This window comes from Vanellus vanellus (genome assembly GCF_965231255.1).
Source record: "Vanellus vanellus genome assembly, chromosome: 3".
In the NCBI taxonomy this organism is placed as follows: Eukaryota; Metazoa; Chordata; class Aves; order Charadriiformes; family Charadriidae; genus Vanellus; species Vanellus vanellus.
This window is the reverse complement of record NC_138907.1, coordinates 66,517,275-66,531,813: the sequence shown is the minus strand read 5'-3', so window position 1 is coordinate 66,531,813 and position 14,539 is coordinate 66,517,275. Positions and strand designations below refer to the sequence as shown.

At 42.1% G+C, this 14,539-nt stretch overlaps 1 protein-coding gene across 2 annotated transcripts; it reads left to right on the top strand.

The window, feature by feature from the left end:
• The first annotated feature begins 1,134 nt into the window (after positions 1-1,134).
• On the top strand, positions 1,135-4,895 carry RPS12 (ribosomal protein S12). Of its 2 annotated transcripts, none has more exons than XM_082480328.1 (6): positions 1,135-1,154; positions 1,294-1,345; positions 1,810-1,926; positions 3,567-3,669; positions 4,064-4,165; positions 4,809-4,895. In XM_082480328.1, the coding sequence occupies exons 2-6, from the start codon at positions 1,332-1,334 to the stop codon at positions 4,869-4,871; spliced, it is 399 nt and encodes a 132-aa protein (XP_082336454.1). In that variant the 5' UTR covers positions 1,135-1,154; positions 1,294-1,331; the 3' UTR covers positions 4,872-4,895. The 2 variants fall into 2 exon arrangements, with proteins under 2 accessions (XP_082336454.1, XP_082336455.1); XM_082480329.1 differs by having other exon boundaries at positions 1,138-1,154; positions 1,297-1,345.
• The last annotated feature ends 9,644 nt before the right edge of the window (positions 4,896-14,539 follow it).

Sequence of the window (14,539 nt, the reverse complement as noted above, 5' to 3'; positions counted from 1 at the left end):
GTTCCTACTTCTTATGGAAGAAGGAAGGGAGAAGACACGGCCAAATGTCCCACAGGAGCTGCTAAATATCTGTCTTGGGGTTGCACTTGTTGTAACCCATTGGGGTATCACAGTTGGGGTTGCAGTTCAGAGTTTCAGGCAATATACGGCAGTAGTTGGAGGTGGCCATTATGCACCTTGAAGGCTGTCAGCGTGACTAACAGGCAGTATTGTTCCTACTGGCTTTGCCCTTGGTAGCTCAGAGTGCAGGGAGAAGAGTGCCCCCACACTACACTTCTGTCTCCATGGCTGTTTTTCGGAGGGCTCTGGTTAGCTTCTGCCCCTGTAATATAAAGGGTACATAGCTGACTGCCTCAGAGTTGACATTAGCAGGGCGAGAGAGAGCTGGAGCCTGGGAGTGCTGCAGCCACAGCCCCCATCAAGGCCCTTCCCCTCGGCAGACTCAGAAAGGTCGTGCTGCCACAGCTCGAGGCCTGTGGGGCAGTTCGGAGCTACATGAGTGGTTTCCAGGTACCTTCTCTGTCCTCCCCTGCCCTCACCAGCCCCGGTGGGTCCCTGTGTGGACAGTGTCTTCTCACCACCCAGGTTTAACCTGCAGCCTACCGCTGCACCATACCAGCAAGATCAAAGGACATCTTGTAGAAAAGGTGACCCACAACGTTGCTGACAAATGTGCTCGATTGCATTAACCACAAACCACAGCTATCAGTATTTGTTACCTATTTGTGTTATATTTTGCCACGACATATTTTTTACAAAGATGATGTGCAAACCTCCCAACGGTGCCCATTTGAGGCCCGACCACTTCAGCCGCAAACAGGTGCACTTACTGCCCTAGGGCAGACGGTGGGACCCAGCCCCAGGTGGCCCCTAGACCGAGGTGACCCCTACCCGGCTGCTGCACTTGGCTTACCCACACCTCCCCAGGAAGCCTCGCTCCCTACCGCTGGGCCGGGCCGGGGCGGGCCTACTGTGGCCCCGAAGGCGGCTCCGCCGCCGTCTCCACGGCTACGCCAGCGGCGGGCGAGGCGGCGGATCAGGCAGTGCCGCGGACAGCCTGCGCGCCCGCGCGCGCTGGGGTCCTGCCGAGCTATAAGAGCGAGAGGCGGAAGGCCCGCCCCCCTTTTTCGCTGGCGGCTGGTGGCGGTGCTGCGGTGAGTAGCCGTGATGGCGCCGGGGCCTGCCGGGTTTGAATCCCCGCGGCCGGCGGGGCATCGCGGCGGGAGCGGGCCGGGGGAGGGCTGCGGGGCGGCCTGCGCCACTCACCGGGGCGGCCTGTGTCTGTATTTGCAGCAGGAAGCCGGGCGGGAGCAGCACCCACCGAGAGCGCCATGGCCGAGGAAGGGTGAGCGGGGCCGGGGCCGGGGCCGTGGGGGGGCGGCGGGGCCGCGCGGGCCGCCTCTCGCCTGACCGCGCCGTGTCGCGACCGTACCATGTCGGGCCTGGCAGCTCCGGCGGTGGACGGCCTGCCCAGGCCCCGCCGTGGAGCTGCCGCATGCTTTCTGCGGGCGAGAGGCGGGGTGCTGGGCCTGGGTCCGGCTGTGTGCGGGGCTTCCTGTCTTGGTGAGGGAGCGTGGAGGGAGCACAGCCGGCTGGCTCGCCGGGAGGATTTAACTGCCAGTTTTTTTAAAGTTCTTTATTTTTTCCTTTATTTTTTTTTCCTTTCTTTTATCCTTTGGCTTAGTTCTTTGGCTTGTTTTTCTTGTGTATTTTTTTTTTTATGATTGAATGCTTGCAGGTTAACGGGAAGCTTTGGCTTTATATATAGAGATGTTGTCACGATCAGAATGATATCTGTCTTCTCTTTAGCATTACTGCTGGAGGTGTAATGGATGTTAACACCGCCCTGCAAGAAGTGCTGAAGACCGCACTTATCCATGATGGCCTAGCTCGTGGTATCCGCGAAGCAGCCAAAGCCTTGGACAAGTAAGTATTGTTTTCCCACTTTGTCTATGGTGAATAGCAAAACTGCATAAGGTGTGTTCACTTTGTCCAGATGGAACGTGTTTTTCTGCCAATAAGTTTTGTGTTTTGTTATTGCATTATGGGGTCTTTAACTGTGATCTTAAAATACAGATGCTCAACTCAGTGACTCGAGATTAACAGCATTTAGTGTATTAGGTTTAGTCTTTTTGTGACCCCAGCGCCATCGAGTTTTCATGTGGATTGGTTTTGTGAAGAAAATGGAATGATGATTGCAGTATGTAGGCGTGGAAATACAGGGCTCAAGAATTTTGTGTTTTCAGAAATGATAAACTTTTCCCAAAACTCTCTAAGATTTTTTATTGGGAGAGTTAATAGTATATTAGACCTAACCTGGAAGAGTTGGTTTAGTTTTTGTAAAGAAAAACTGAAATTCATAGCTTGCCTTTAGCTTTTTTAGCTGCATATTTTTTGTGTTGCAGCTGTAAGTAGTTTCTTTGGTACAATATCAAAACAATATTAAACTTGTCATATATGTGCCAACCATATTAATTAGTTATTGTTTCTTAGTAGGATGAAGTATTAAATATATGGGCATATATATGCATGCATACGTACATACACCTCTGTGGGTGTGTCTATATATAGGTACATACTTTTAAGAGTAGAGAGTGCTTAAGTGTAATGCTACAGTGTTTGGGTGATGACTTAACTATTTGTCGGATACCCCTTCACTCGTCTTATGAGTGAGAACAGTAGTCTGACAAACCTGTATGCGAAAAGCTCTAAGACAAGGTACCAAATGATGGAAGGGAAATACAACTTAGGTGACTGGCAACTAGTTTGTAGGATTTCTTTAGAGTTCAGCTACAACTTCATATGCTGTGCATTTGGAGGATAATGTATGTATAAGGTTTGTGTACACATTTGTATGTGATGGTTTGTGCTTGGAAGCCTATCTGAAGTGTTCTGGTGAAACTGATGAAGTCCATAGAGAAAACTGTTTGCAGTGGTCAGATTGCATTAGGTTAAGTATAGAAGACCTATACAGCTCTTCTTGTTGTCAGGTATCCCTTTGGTATTCTTAACATTGTACCACAGTATACAAAGATCCTTATTAGAAATGAGGCCCTGTCATAACAGCTTCTTTGAAGGTAAGTAGAAAAGATTGTTCTGAAGAGTTTATAACAACTTGATATGGAAATTCAAGCTTTTAATAATTTCAGTTCTAATGTTAAATTACTGTAATCTGAGATAAACAAGAAAAAGCAACTTGTAACTTGGTTGCTTTCTAATAGTGGCACCAGTTCTTTATGGCACCTGGTGTTTATTCAGTCATTGCAGCTTTTTCTAATGGCTAGGAGATTTAGTGGGATATTTAGAAGCTTCCAAAACTGGAATAGAATCTGATAATAAAGCCAACAATGCTGAGTGTTTTGTTACATATGTGAAAAAAAGGAGTAGATTGTGTCAAAAATATACTTAATATTTCAAAAGCGTATGTTGTCTTAAAACCAAAAATGAAACTTAAGAAGCGGTTGTCTAGAAATGCATGTGCTGAATTTTGTTCTTCGCGGGTTTGATTATTAAAGAAAGTATAAGCAGCATCTAAAGTTACATTTCTAGGTTTTCATTTTTTTTAGACGCCAAGCCCATCTTTGTGTTCTGGCTTCAAATTGTGATGAACCCACATATGTAAAATTAGTTGAAGCACTTTGTGCAGAACATCAGATAAACTTAATAAAGGTGAGTGTTGGAACAAATGGCTTAATTAAGCAAAATTTCTCTTAGCAGCAGAGATTGGTTTAGTTCTGTGTGATTGTCATAGAAGCAGTACAAAAACTGTGGATGTAAATGGCGAAGGATGTGTATCAGGTATTTCACAAAGTTAAAATGAATTTTTGTCCTGTATAGTAAGAAACAGAATTAATGCTGAAAGTAGTTGCAGAGTATGGAAGGAGTCTCAATGTGACTTAAAATACTTACAAGCTGTACAATGGTGGTACTTTGCTGCAGCACAAACTGATACTTGAGGAAAGCATCTCTCCATTATCCAATACTTCTTGGTACAGTGGCTTTTTTGCTGAACCCAGTTATACTAGAAGTGACTAGTTCTAATGTGATGCAATGTTTTACACAGGTTGATGACAACAAGAAACTGGGTGAATGGGTCGGTCTGTGCAAGATTGACAGAGAAGGAAAACCTCGCAAAGTAGTGGGCTGCAGTTGTGTGGTTGTCAAAGTAAGATGATGCCAATTATAGCTTATTTCTTGACTTATGAAAATAAGCCCTAAAGATAATGTTGCTTTAGAGAAGAGCTCTTTAAATAGAGCTCTTAGATTTTATTTTTTTTAAACAGTTGTTCGCCATCATTGGTAGTGAAAGTAAACTGCTTACCTGTTCTGTAGTAGTTTATTAGTAGTTCTTTCACGCTTATTTAAAATACTCATATTCATTTTGTGAGTTAATGGTTGTGCCCTTGAAGTATCTATGCCCACTTGCCAGTAAGTGTTAAAGGAAGGACATTTTAACAAGAAGAAATGAAGTTTTGTTTCAGAAAAAAATGCCAGTTTAATGTTTCTGCTTAACTTGAAAATGTTTTGCAGAGCATTATCTTAAAAAGACACTGGTAAAGTAAAGCCACAGTACGAGCCTTGAAGACTTTGTCTTTGAGGTCCCAAGAGATGGCTACATCTTCACAATAAAGGCTGATTCCTTCTGCATGTGTTTCCATACTTGTGCTATTGTTTCACATAACTTTACTGGAATTTGGGGAATACTTGAGAATGCCTTGAAGTGTCAGAATCTCAGTAGTCCTTTCAAAAATAGGCTGTAAAATTTTGAATGGGTCTGTATGTTATTAATGGTTTATCTTGTGTTACAGGACTATGGCAAGGAATCTCAGGCCAAAGATGTCATTGAAGAGTACTTCAAGTGCAAGAAATGAATGGAAAATAAATTTTGAACTTGACGTGTGTGTGTGATTAATGGGTGGGTATCTGTGGACTGGTTCTGAGTTGCAAAGGAGAACATCAGAAGATGAAAGGACTTTGCAGGTCTTGGTGTAGTATGTTATTTCTGTCAGCTGCTAAAAAGATAATAGCAATCCCTGCAATTCAATTCTAGGGTCCTCCTGTTTCCTGTTTGTACCCCAGAGGTTACTAATCTACTGAATTTAGCACAGCTTAGTCTCAAAAATGCTGACAGTACTTTTGTTTGGCAGCACTTAGGCCTGTGTTTCTGCAGGGATTCTGAGTAATTTGTTAGGGAAATTTTAAAGTACTGCTGCATCTGTGATGAAACTTTGGCTCCCTCTACTGAAACAAATGAGGAAAACTGCCTTAACCGTTACCCAAGTCTTCTGAGATGCTGCAGGAAATTTTTAAATGCTATCTTAATTGATTCAGGGAACTTACTTCACACAAGGTATGTTTTGTTGGGTTTTTCCCCACCCCTGCTCCCTTGCTTCTGAAGCAAACTGTTGGTAGAATTAGCTTATTAGAAGTATTATCATGTAATTCTAGATCTTATTCTGTAGTTCTCAGTAGTCAGGGTAGCCAAGTAATTGAGATCTTGCTGCTCAAATGAGGCAGTGTTGAATTATGACTTGCCCAGTGTCTTTGTTTCCTTAGTAGTTGGATGATGTACAGAACTTTGTCAATGTTTTTGCTTTTTGACAACAAGGTGGGATTGGTGTCGGAATTTGAGATTACTTTTCTCTCTTCTGCAAGTTTTCTGTGTCTTACATTTTCTGTGGAGCAGCTCTAAGGAGTCATAAGGAGTTGCTCCATTACACTGATAAGGAGGTCATGAATGTAAGTATGTTGGGCTGGGCACCTGTAGGCTGAGGAGATGGGAATGTGTATCTTTGTTTACTTCTCAGGCTCTTGAGCTTGAATTTTCTTTATGGTTTGTAACCCCTTTTTTGATAATCCCCAATCATTCATGTAGTGTAGCGGCAGGCATCTTCTCCAGGTGCTGGGCTTAGATGTGCTTTGTGACAGCTCTCATTAAAGCTCTTAAAATGTCTCTTGGTTTTGGCCCTCACAGATTCACAGCATGGTCAGGGTTGGAAGGGACCTCTGGAGATCATCTAGTCCACCTCCCCCTACAGGAGGGTCACCTACAGCAAGTTGCATAGGATGGTGTCCAGGCGGGTTTTGAATGTCTCCAGAGTGGGAGACTCCAGAACCTCTCTGGGCAGCCTCGCAGCTTTCTGGTAGCTAGATCTGGGTGACTTGGGATTTGTGAGATGTTCCTGTAGTAACATTTTGAGGTGCACTTAATGATGGAGTCACCTGTTCCAAGTCTGGTTAAAAACAAACGTATCCTTGTGCTGAACTTGATTTATGTTCAGTCTTGCCTGTGAATTTCTCAGGAGAGGAGTTAAAGTAGCTTTTAATGTTTTAGTTAATGTCAAGCTGGTATTACAAACAGAGGGAAGTTAACAGAAATAGACAAATGTTACCTTTTTCCATTTGGATGTTTTTGAATATGGTTGAAATGACAGAAATTTACTCCTAGAAGAGCGTTAGTTGCAGATCTTGCTGCCTTAAAGTACTGCAGGTTTTTACAAATTATTCCTATTCCTAGTGTTTAAAGAGTGGAAAGACACTATTGAAAAACTTTATTGGCAGCTGAGTTAAGCTAATGTTGAGTAACTGACTGATTTCTTTGCATACAGAAGCACACTTCATCTTTTCTCCCATCTTAAGAAACTACATCTTCCAAGAGTTCTAGGTAAAAACCACAATGTTATTTGTGCTTTGTATTTCTGTTATTTGCAGCTGCATTCACCAGCTAGGAGGAGAGTCATCTTAATTCCTTACATCCCTGGGCACAGGGTAACAAATGTGTTATCCAGTAAGCTCCTCCAGGGTAGTGAGTCAAGATTTTTTTTATTTTTTTTTTTTAAAACAGATGAAATCAATAGACTTGCATTCTCAAATTTGAGGAAGTCTTTGCTAAGCCTGTACAAGCAAACAGCTTTTCCAGATAATTTGGGTTGGATTTTTTTTTTTTTTTTTTGCTAAAACACAGCTTTTCATTTTATTGTTGTTGTTTTTTTTTTTTTTTTAAACACAAAATGACCCAGGAGTATTGAGAAGACCATGGTCCCTAATTCAGCTACATTTCAATGACTTCAAAGTGAGTTCAGGCAAGTAAATAGTCTATAGATACTTACCTTCTAGATGTATGTGATTATGTGAAGTTAGCAGACACTAGATTATTTATTAACTGAATTTGGCCTTCCAAATGAAACTTCATTTAGCTTCGGCTCAACTCTACATGGAAAATTTCTGCTGGTACAACTTAGTTTCTCACAAATCTAATGGTATCTGGTGATGTAAAGCAGTAATACCAACACACAAGTTTCAGAGACTTTACCTAATTTGCTCTGGGGGAGGAAATGGGAAAGATATCGGTGGAAGAGGAAAGAGGAAATGTTTGCATCCAGGTGGATTATAATTCTGAGATGATCTTGAAGTGGAAGGAAAGGACTGTTGTGGGAAAGAAGAAGTAAAAAATAAAGGTGTTAACCCGTTGCTTTAATAAAATTCTGTAGTTGTCTGGCTTTTACTTTACCTCCGTCCTCTGAAGACGTAGAAGTCTGTTCACCTGGAGTTGTGTATTAGATATCTGAAGTTGTTCCCCTTTGCACTTCCCTCAGTATTTATTTATTTCAAAATAACGCGCTGCATTCTGATATCATCACTGGATTTCCTGTCCAACTATAACACTGTAGAGTGTCTCTAACCTCAATGGGTTTGCAATTTAGGAACAAGGTCATAGTTCATGGAGTTGCGTGGCCTTCTAGTGGAAAAGCATCTGTCCAAAGTGCAATCTACAGCAATGCAAGGAGATAACTTTGTAATTCAGGCCATGTTTATTTACAGTGGTTGAAGATCTTTGAGAAATAGGGTATGCTGGGTAAAGAAAAATGTTCTTTGAGCATTCACAACCTGCAGGGAAGTTGCAGTAAGATTATGTTCATTTGGTTAGGCTAGAATAGTGCGGTAGCACCAGTTTCAGACTTATGCTAAATGTAGGTGAGGTGTTTTCATTGATTCAGAGTTGGTGTGCTGCTTTTTAATTTTGACAGAAGCAGTGAAATTACAGGTTTTTCTTTGGTTTTTTTTTTTTAAAGCCATATATGTGGACAGTGCACATTGAATCTATAGTTGTGTAAGATTTAAGAATTGTTAATGCATTGCAAATTGATATGGTTAGCCAAGTTATTAATCTTAATTGTAATTAAATAGGTCCTTAAAGAGCTTTACGTGTTTTAGACCTGCAAACTATTTGGGAAGTAGGAGTCCAGCACACTCCAGCTATTCAACTTAACACATTTTAACTTGTTTATTTTCGGGGGGGGGGGGGGGGGGGAGGGGGAGGGGGAAGTATCTGCATTATCAAATTGGTTTCTGTGTTTCATTTATACCGTGGGATATTGGAATTGCTATGTCAGCAGCCGCTGGGTTACGCATTTCCTCTTAATTGCTATCGAGTATCATTAATTAACTCTTCAGGGGTTCAAGTAAGGAGAATGTAGTATAGGAGCAAGTTTGTTAGGCGGTGTTTCTTCTACAACAATTGAAAGATACCTCAATATAAGTTCAGGGCTATGATTTTTTTTTTAATAAGTCACCTGATCATTTTACATGGCAGTGAATATTGATACTAGGGAATGACAATTGTCTTTTCATGCTAAGGTTTTTTTTTCATTGGAACAGAACCAGCATTCCCTAAATATTTTTGCCAGAGAGAATTGGGTTGAGATCTTAATTTTGTGACCAAAATAACTTTGGTATCAAGTTATGGTGTTTTCTGTAAGTGACCATAGAACCTCTACAGGGTCAGCACTGGAGAGCTGATTAAGATTCAGTTTATGTTATACCTTATACTTCTTAGAGACTGTTGTTTGATTTTGAAAAGTACCCTGAGAACTAAATTCCACCCAAACTTTCTGGTTCACCTTAGTCTTTCATGAAAGTTAATTTGTTTTTTTTTTTAATTAAAATTGGCTGAGGAAAATGGGTGATTGCTTTGTAGACTAAAGAGACCTGTTCCTTCACCTTTCTTGAGAGATGGTATTTTTGTTTTGCCATAGAAGGTGTATGTCCTGCGGGATTTCAGGTAAGATTTCAGAGGAGTAGACCTTGGATCACTTTTTGTATAGCTATCTATAATCATCACCCTAATGGTACCTGTTACCTGTCCCCTGAAAGGGTGTGGTTAGACAGCGTTAAACACGGGACAGGGAATTAAAGAGTTGGGACTTAAGAGTTTCAGGACAGACCCTGACTTTTCCTCTGTTGCTGATCATATTTCAGCTTTTGAGTTTTCCTTATTGTGAAACAGGGATAATGCAGAATGGTTGGTTCAACGATGTGTGTTTTGTGGCTTTTGGTTGGCAGAAGCAGCAAAATGAATTTCTCTTTCTGGACTAAAATACCAGTTTTTAGTGAGTTTGTGCAGATTGGTAGTCCCTTCCATGCCTGAATTCTTACATTTCCATGTGAAATATAAAGCTAACAAAGTGCTTTGAAGAAATGCTGCTAAGTCCTTGTGAAGGCGCCAGGCACTGACTTCTAGACAGTATTGGAAGAACATCCTAGGTGAGATTCACATTAAAAAATATCTTTAGAACAGTTAAGCACATCTTGTTTTGGAGCCACCTGTGTGTCACCCTGTCCAGTACTGCTTTTCTGTGTCTTGTGCATTTTGCCTGAGATCATACAAGCTCGAGCGTGTGGGCAGCAGCAGCACCACCGTGTATTTGCACCGCTCCTACTTTGATGGAGTACGGGCCCTGGCTGTGGCTCCTGTAGGGCGGTTGGTTATACCAGCCCTCCACCCTTCCCCATGACAGTGTCCGCGTTGCTGTTTCAATCCCTTGGAGCCTGGGATCGTGGCAGTCCTACCCCATGCTAATTGTGGTTTAAGAAGGGAGTCTGTGTGCTTGTAATGTGTAGTGAGAACCTGAGTGCTCACTTGAAGGCGATGTCCTTTCAGAACAACCCGTGCACATCAGGCTCTGCCATTGTCATATGCTGGTAAAAGGTCAGCGGAATCAGGGCTTGTCTTTGGAGAACTTTGTTTATTTTGCCTGCTTTGCCAGGAGGAAGGTGTTTCTTCTAGTCTTATTTAATGCATAAAATATTTTATGGAGGGTGAGTACTAACCCCCCATGAATGAAAAAAAAAAAAAAAATAAATTAAAACACACAGTATCCTTTACACGTAAGCGTAAACCCCAGTATTTTCCGACCAGTGTTCCCGATTTAGAATTGCCTCCACCTGTTTGGTTTTGTTCCTTGTTTGCAGAAGGATATCCCAGCTGTGAGCCAGTACCCATCTTGTGTCCGTGTTACTGAAGCTGTTGCAAACATGGTCCCTAAACATGCTCCCTTTCCTGGAAACTTCATGAAGGTCTCTCATCCAGAGTTGTAAAGGAACTCTGAACATCCATCCATTTGTCAGCCTTGTCTTCTCCTTTGGAGATGATGTTGGGGTGTAAGGATTTTTTAACTTTGTGTTAGGCCAGTGAAGCAGATACTGGATGTTGGATGAGTGCAGTTGTGGCTTGGTTTATGTAGCCTGAAAGGAAACAGAAGAAATAGCAATTTATTTTCTCAGTAGTTTTAGATAGTTAAGTTAATTTTGGACAGGTAAGCAAATACACAGTATTTTTTTTTCAGCCATTGGTCAGCAAGCAAATGTTTTTAACATCTTTTTAACAAATTGAGCAGATGAAGTGGTTAATATGCTGTCATATAGAATGATCCTATGCACATTCATAATTTTCTCATGCATTGGTATTATTTTTGAATAAAGGTCCACCTGCAAAATCCTGAATCCACATTAACTACTTTATGTAGCTGACCTGTTGTAAATGATGATATAATTTTTTATGAAGTAAAACACTACACAAATATGAACTTTCAGCCATTGGTAACGGTGCTTCCTCATTTTGTCTGAGTCATGTAATGTCATATAAAACAGTGAAAACACATTTAAAAATCACTTAATAGGAGCTTTCCCCCTTCTCTTCCAATTCAAAAGAATTTGGGGGGACTTACGCAGTAGTATTTAAGAAACTTGCACTGAGACCTGTGCAAGGAGCATGGTGTTAAGTAAAATGGGAATACTTTTGATGAGTAAAGTAACAACTACCCTTTCCAAAAATTTACAGACTAATATAATAATTTTGTTTGTACCTGATTGGTTTGTTTTGAAAAAAATATATTTTTAATGATCATCTGATATATTGCTGAAAGATTATTAGGCACAAAGGGTTATATAAAAATTCATATCTAAAGAGGGAAAATGTTAATGTACAAAGCAGCCTAGCTGTTGTTTTGTTTACCTGCTTGGAAGTTTGTTACCTTCAAGTAGTCTTCTAGCCCAGTCAGTGTCAGGAATCTGTTCATCTTTGCTGTAGCCTGACTGCAAGATAAGAGTAAGTTTCACTGTTTGAAGCACGATGATAGAGTTTGTATGTCAATATGCTATGAAAATACCAAGGCATAAGTGGTCAGATAGTCTCTTCTAAAAGCAATGAAATTATAGGCATTTAGGTCAGTACGTGGCATGCCAAGTTCCTGCCCTGTAAAATTTTACAATCAAGTTATGAAACAAAAAAAAATTTTATGCTGACATGCAGAAAAATGTTTATTAAAGCAAATTTCCTGTTTTCATACTCTAAGAAGTTGTAATTCCAGTATGTTTCGTTTACTCTTTTTTTTTTTTCTCTTTGAATGGGTTTAAGAAGTTTTCCACAGTGAACGAGTTCAAATCCCTGTTACAATAAGCTTTGTATTTTGAGGACAGAAAAAAGCCATGCCCCCTAAGTAACCTTTTATATTGATTGTCTTGTTAGCAGCCCGTGTGTTGGATAACATAATGCAGATGCTTAGGACAGGTTTAGGAAGGCAAATTGGGCTGGGGGGAACAAAATGTTTTGGTTTTTTGGAGTATGTGTTTAAGGGAATGGAGGTCATGTTTTGTAGAACCCCTCCACAAAAAAAATGAAACACCCTCTGATATCCATATATATAAAAGTGTTTGTATGTCAATACAAGCTATGGTATATATTCTCTTTTTCATCCATTTATTTGAATGGACAGTGTTCAAGTAACACCCTTCAGCTTTGGTGTTTTCAGGGCAGCAAAATGCAATGTTTGTCAGCGCATGTACAAGAAATGCCTTTATGTGCATGGAATTTAGCAAGCTACTGTACTTTTAAAAACACATAAACTCAGTTCCCGTTTCTGCAGAGGCTGACTTTCACCCTTCCATTCCTTCCATGGATATGCTTTATAACCAAATCAAAGTCTCAGCTGGTTCTGACTCTTCCCTTATGGCTATCTATCCACTCACCATGACAGCTTTTAACACTTCCTTTCAAGACCAGCATGTCTTGATCCTTTTCTGGTCATTGTGAACAGCAGCATCGTTCTGTCTGACCCTCAAGCCCATTTACATGTATTCTTCAAATGAAAGTTAATTGGAATATATGTACCTCTTCTACTTGCAGTTGTGTGAAAACAACCCTAAAAAAGCTGTTTGGATGTGAGCTATGTGTGATTTTGCATATATTCAGAAGAGGAGAAAAACTTTTCGCCCAACTGGCCTACAGCCAAGAAACAGGGATGGAATTGCAGTGCCCTTTGTATGGCTGTCTTCATTATCTTATGATAAAATCCATTATGTTGTTATTGACTTGGGCCAGTATGGTTGTGAATATAGACAATGTTAGCTAGCCCTTCCCATAAGATCCTAATTACATTGTTGAGAACTTTGCTGAGCTTATTTTCCGTGGCCTGAAATTGTGCCTTGTAGAGGGTTCATCTCAAATATTTTTCTTTTTTTTTTTTTAACTTTAATTAAAGCAACATAGCTATTTCTGAGACTCTTGTTGAGTACAAGGTGTTTGATAGGGGTTTATTTACTTTTTTTTTTTTTAACCTTGCCTAACTTATTGAAATCTTTTCATTGGGAAACTCAAGTATTTCCATTCGTGGACTTGAGATTAATAGGAAAGTGGGGGGATGGAAGAAGCACTTCCAGATGATGGATGAAGGGGGACGATTGGATGTGAAGGAAATGAAAGGCAGACTGGTCAACATAATTAATGGTAGGTGCGGGCAGAGCAGGAATAGCAAGAGGTAGAGTCAATGAGACACGGGAGAATCTGGTATTGAGCCTCAAGAGGGCCCTGTTTCACCATTGATTTCTTGCCAATAATCATCTGTGAAATGAGTGGGAAAGTATGTTTCTCGTTGTCTGCTAGCACTGGTCTATAGGGGGAGGCCGACTGTCAAGGGACAAGTTCAGTGGGGAAGTGCAGCTGCATGCACACGAACACATGTGCCATCTCAAGGGCAGATTACGAAGCTCCAGGTAATATTAGGGGGGAAAAAAAGGCTGCATGTGGCACCCTCTTCAAGTCTCTTTGCATGTATAAATTCTTTAAACACATAAATCATATGTTGTTGTTTCTGTGTAATTTGAAAGCAAAGCAGACCAGCAGACCCAAAGAATGATCCAAGGCTTTACTGTGAAGAAGGCTGCTCTGTGTGTGTAGGTGGGTGGGGAAACAAAATAGGTTTTGTGGTTAAAAATGGTGATGTAGATTTGCCTCTGTCCCTGAGTCCCTGTGCGGAGGTCAGCAAGTCACTTAAAAATGTTCACAAAGGGGAACTGATGGTGTGTTTTCACCTTTTGGGTGCAGCAGCCTACTTCTGCTGCCTTCTGTAGGACTGCTGAACCTTCACAGCCATTGACATTCTGGTTTAAGCATAGACAGTTACCAAGCATGTTTGTTGTTGTTTTTTTTGGTTTTTTTTTTTTTTTTTTTTTTTTTTCCCTGAAAAAGAAAGTTTGCAGGAGTCTTAGCCTGGCTAGCCTACATGGATGGGTGCCTGTAGCTGGTGCGTTGTGATTTCCCAAAGTGTTGCATGGGGAAATAATCCCCTTTGGGATGGTGGTGAAGACCCATCCATCTGCCAGATGCCCAGAGAGGTTGTGGAGTCTCCCACTCTGGAGACATTCAAAACCTGCCTGGATGCCATCCTGTGCACCCCGCTGTAGGTCACCTTGTGCGGGAAGGGGGGTTGGACTGGATGATCTCCAGAGGTCCCTTCCAACCCTGACCATTCTGTGATCCCCCTCTGCTTGTGGATCGCTTTCCCGGGGGCGCGTACGGACCGACCACCCGCCTCTCCGCCAGCCCCGGGGGGCTCGGCTCGCCTCGCCCCTCGGATGGCAGCTCCGGGGCGCTCCGGCCCCTCTCCCCGGCGACGACGGCGGCGGCGCTTCCCGGTGCCGGCAGGAGGTGGCAGCCGTGCCCCAGCCGGAGGGCCGCGGGCGGTGGGAGGGAGCCCGCCCGCCGAGCGCCGGGCTCCCGGGGGGGGGGGCGACCTGGGAGCAGGTGCTGCCGTCGTCCCAGCAAGCGGGCGACGTCGGAAACCAACGTGAAACGAAACTCTTTAATGCCTTTGGATGTTGTCGGTTTCGATGCCTATTTCCCAGTGTTGCAGCCTTGTAAAATCCCAGCGAGTCAGATGTTTGGGCTTTTACGGCGCGCAGAAATGCGTTTGCGTAAAGCAAA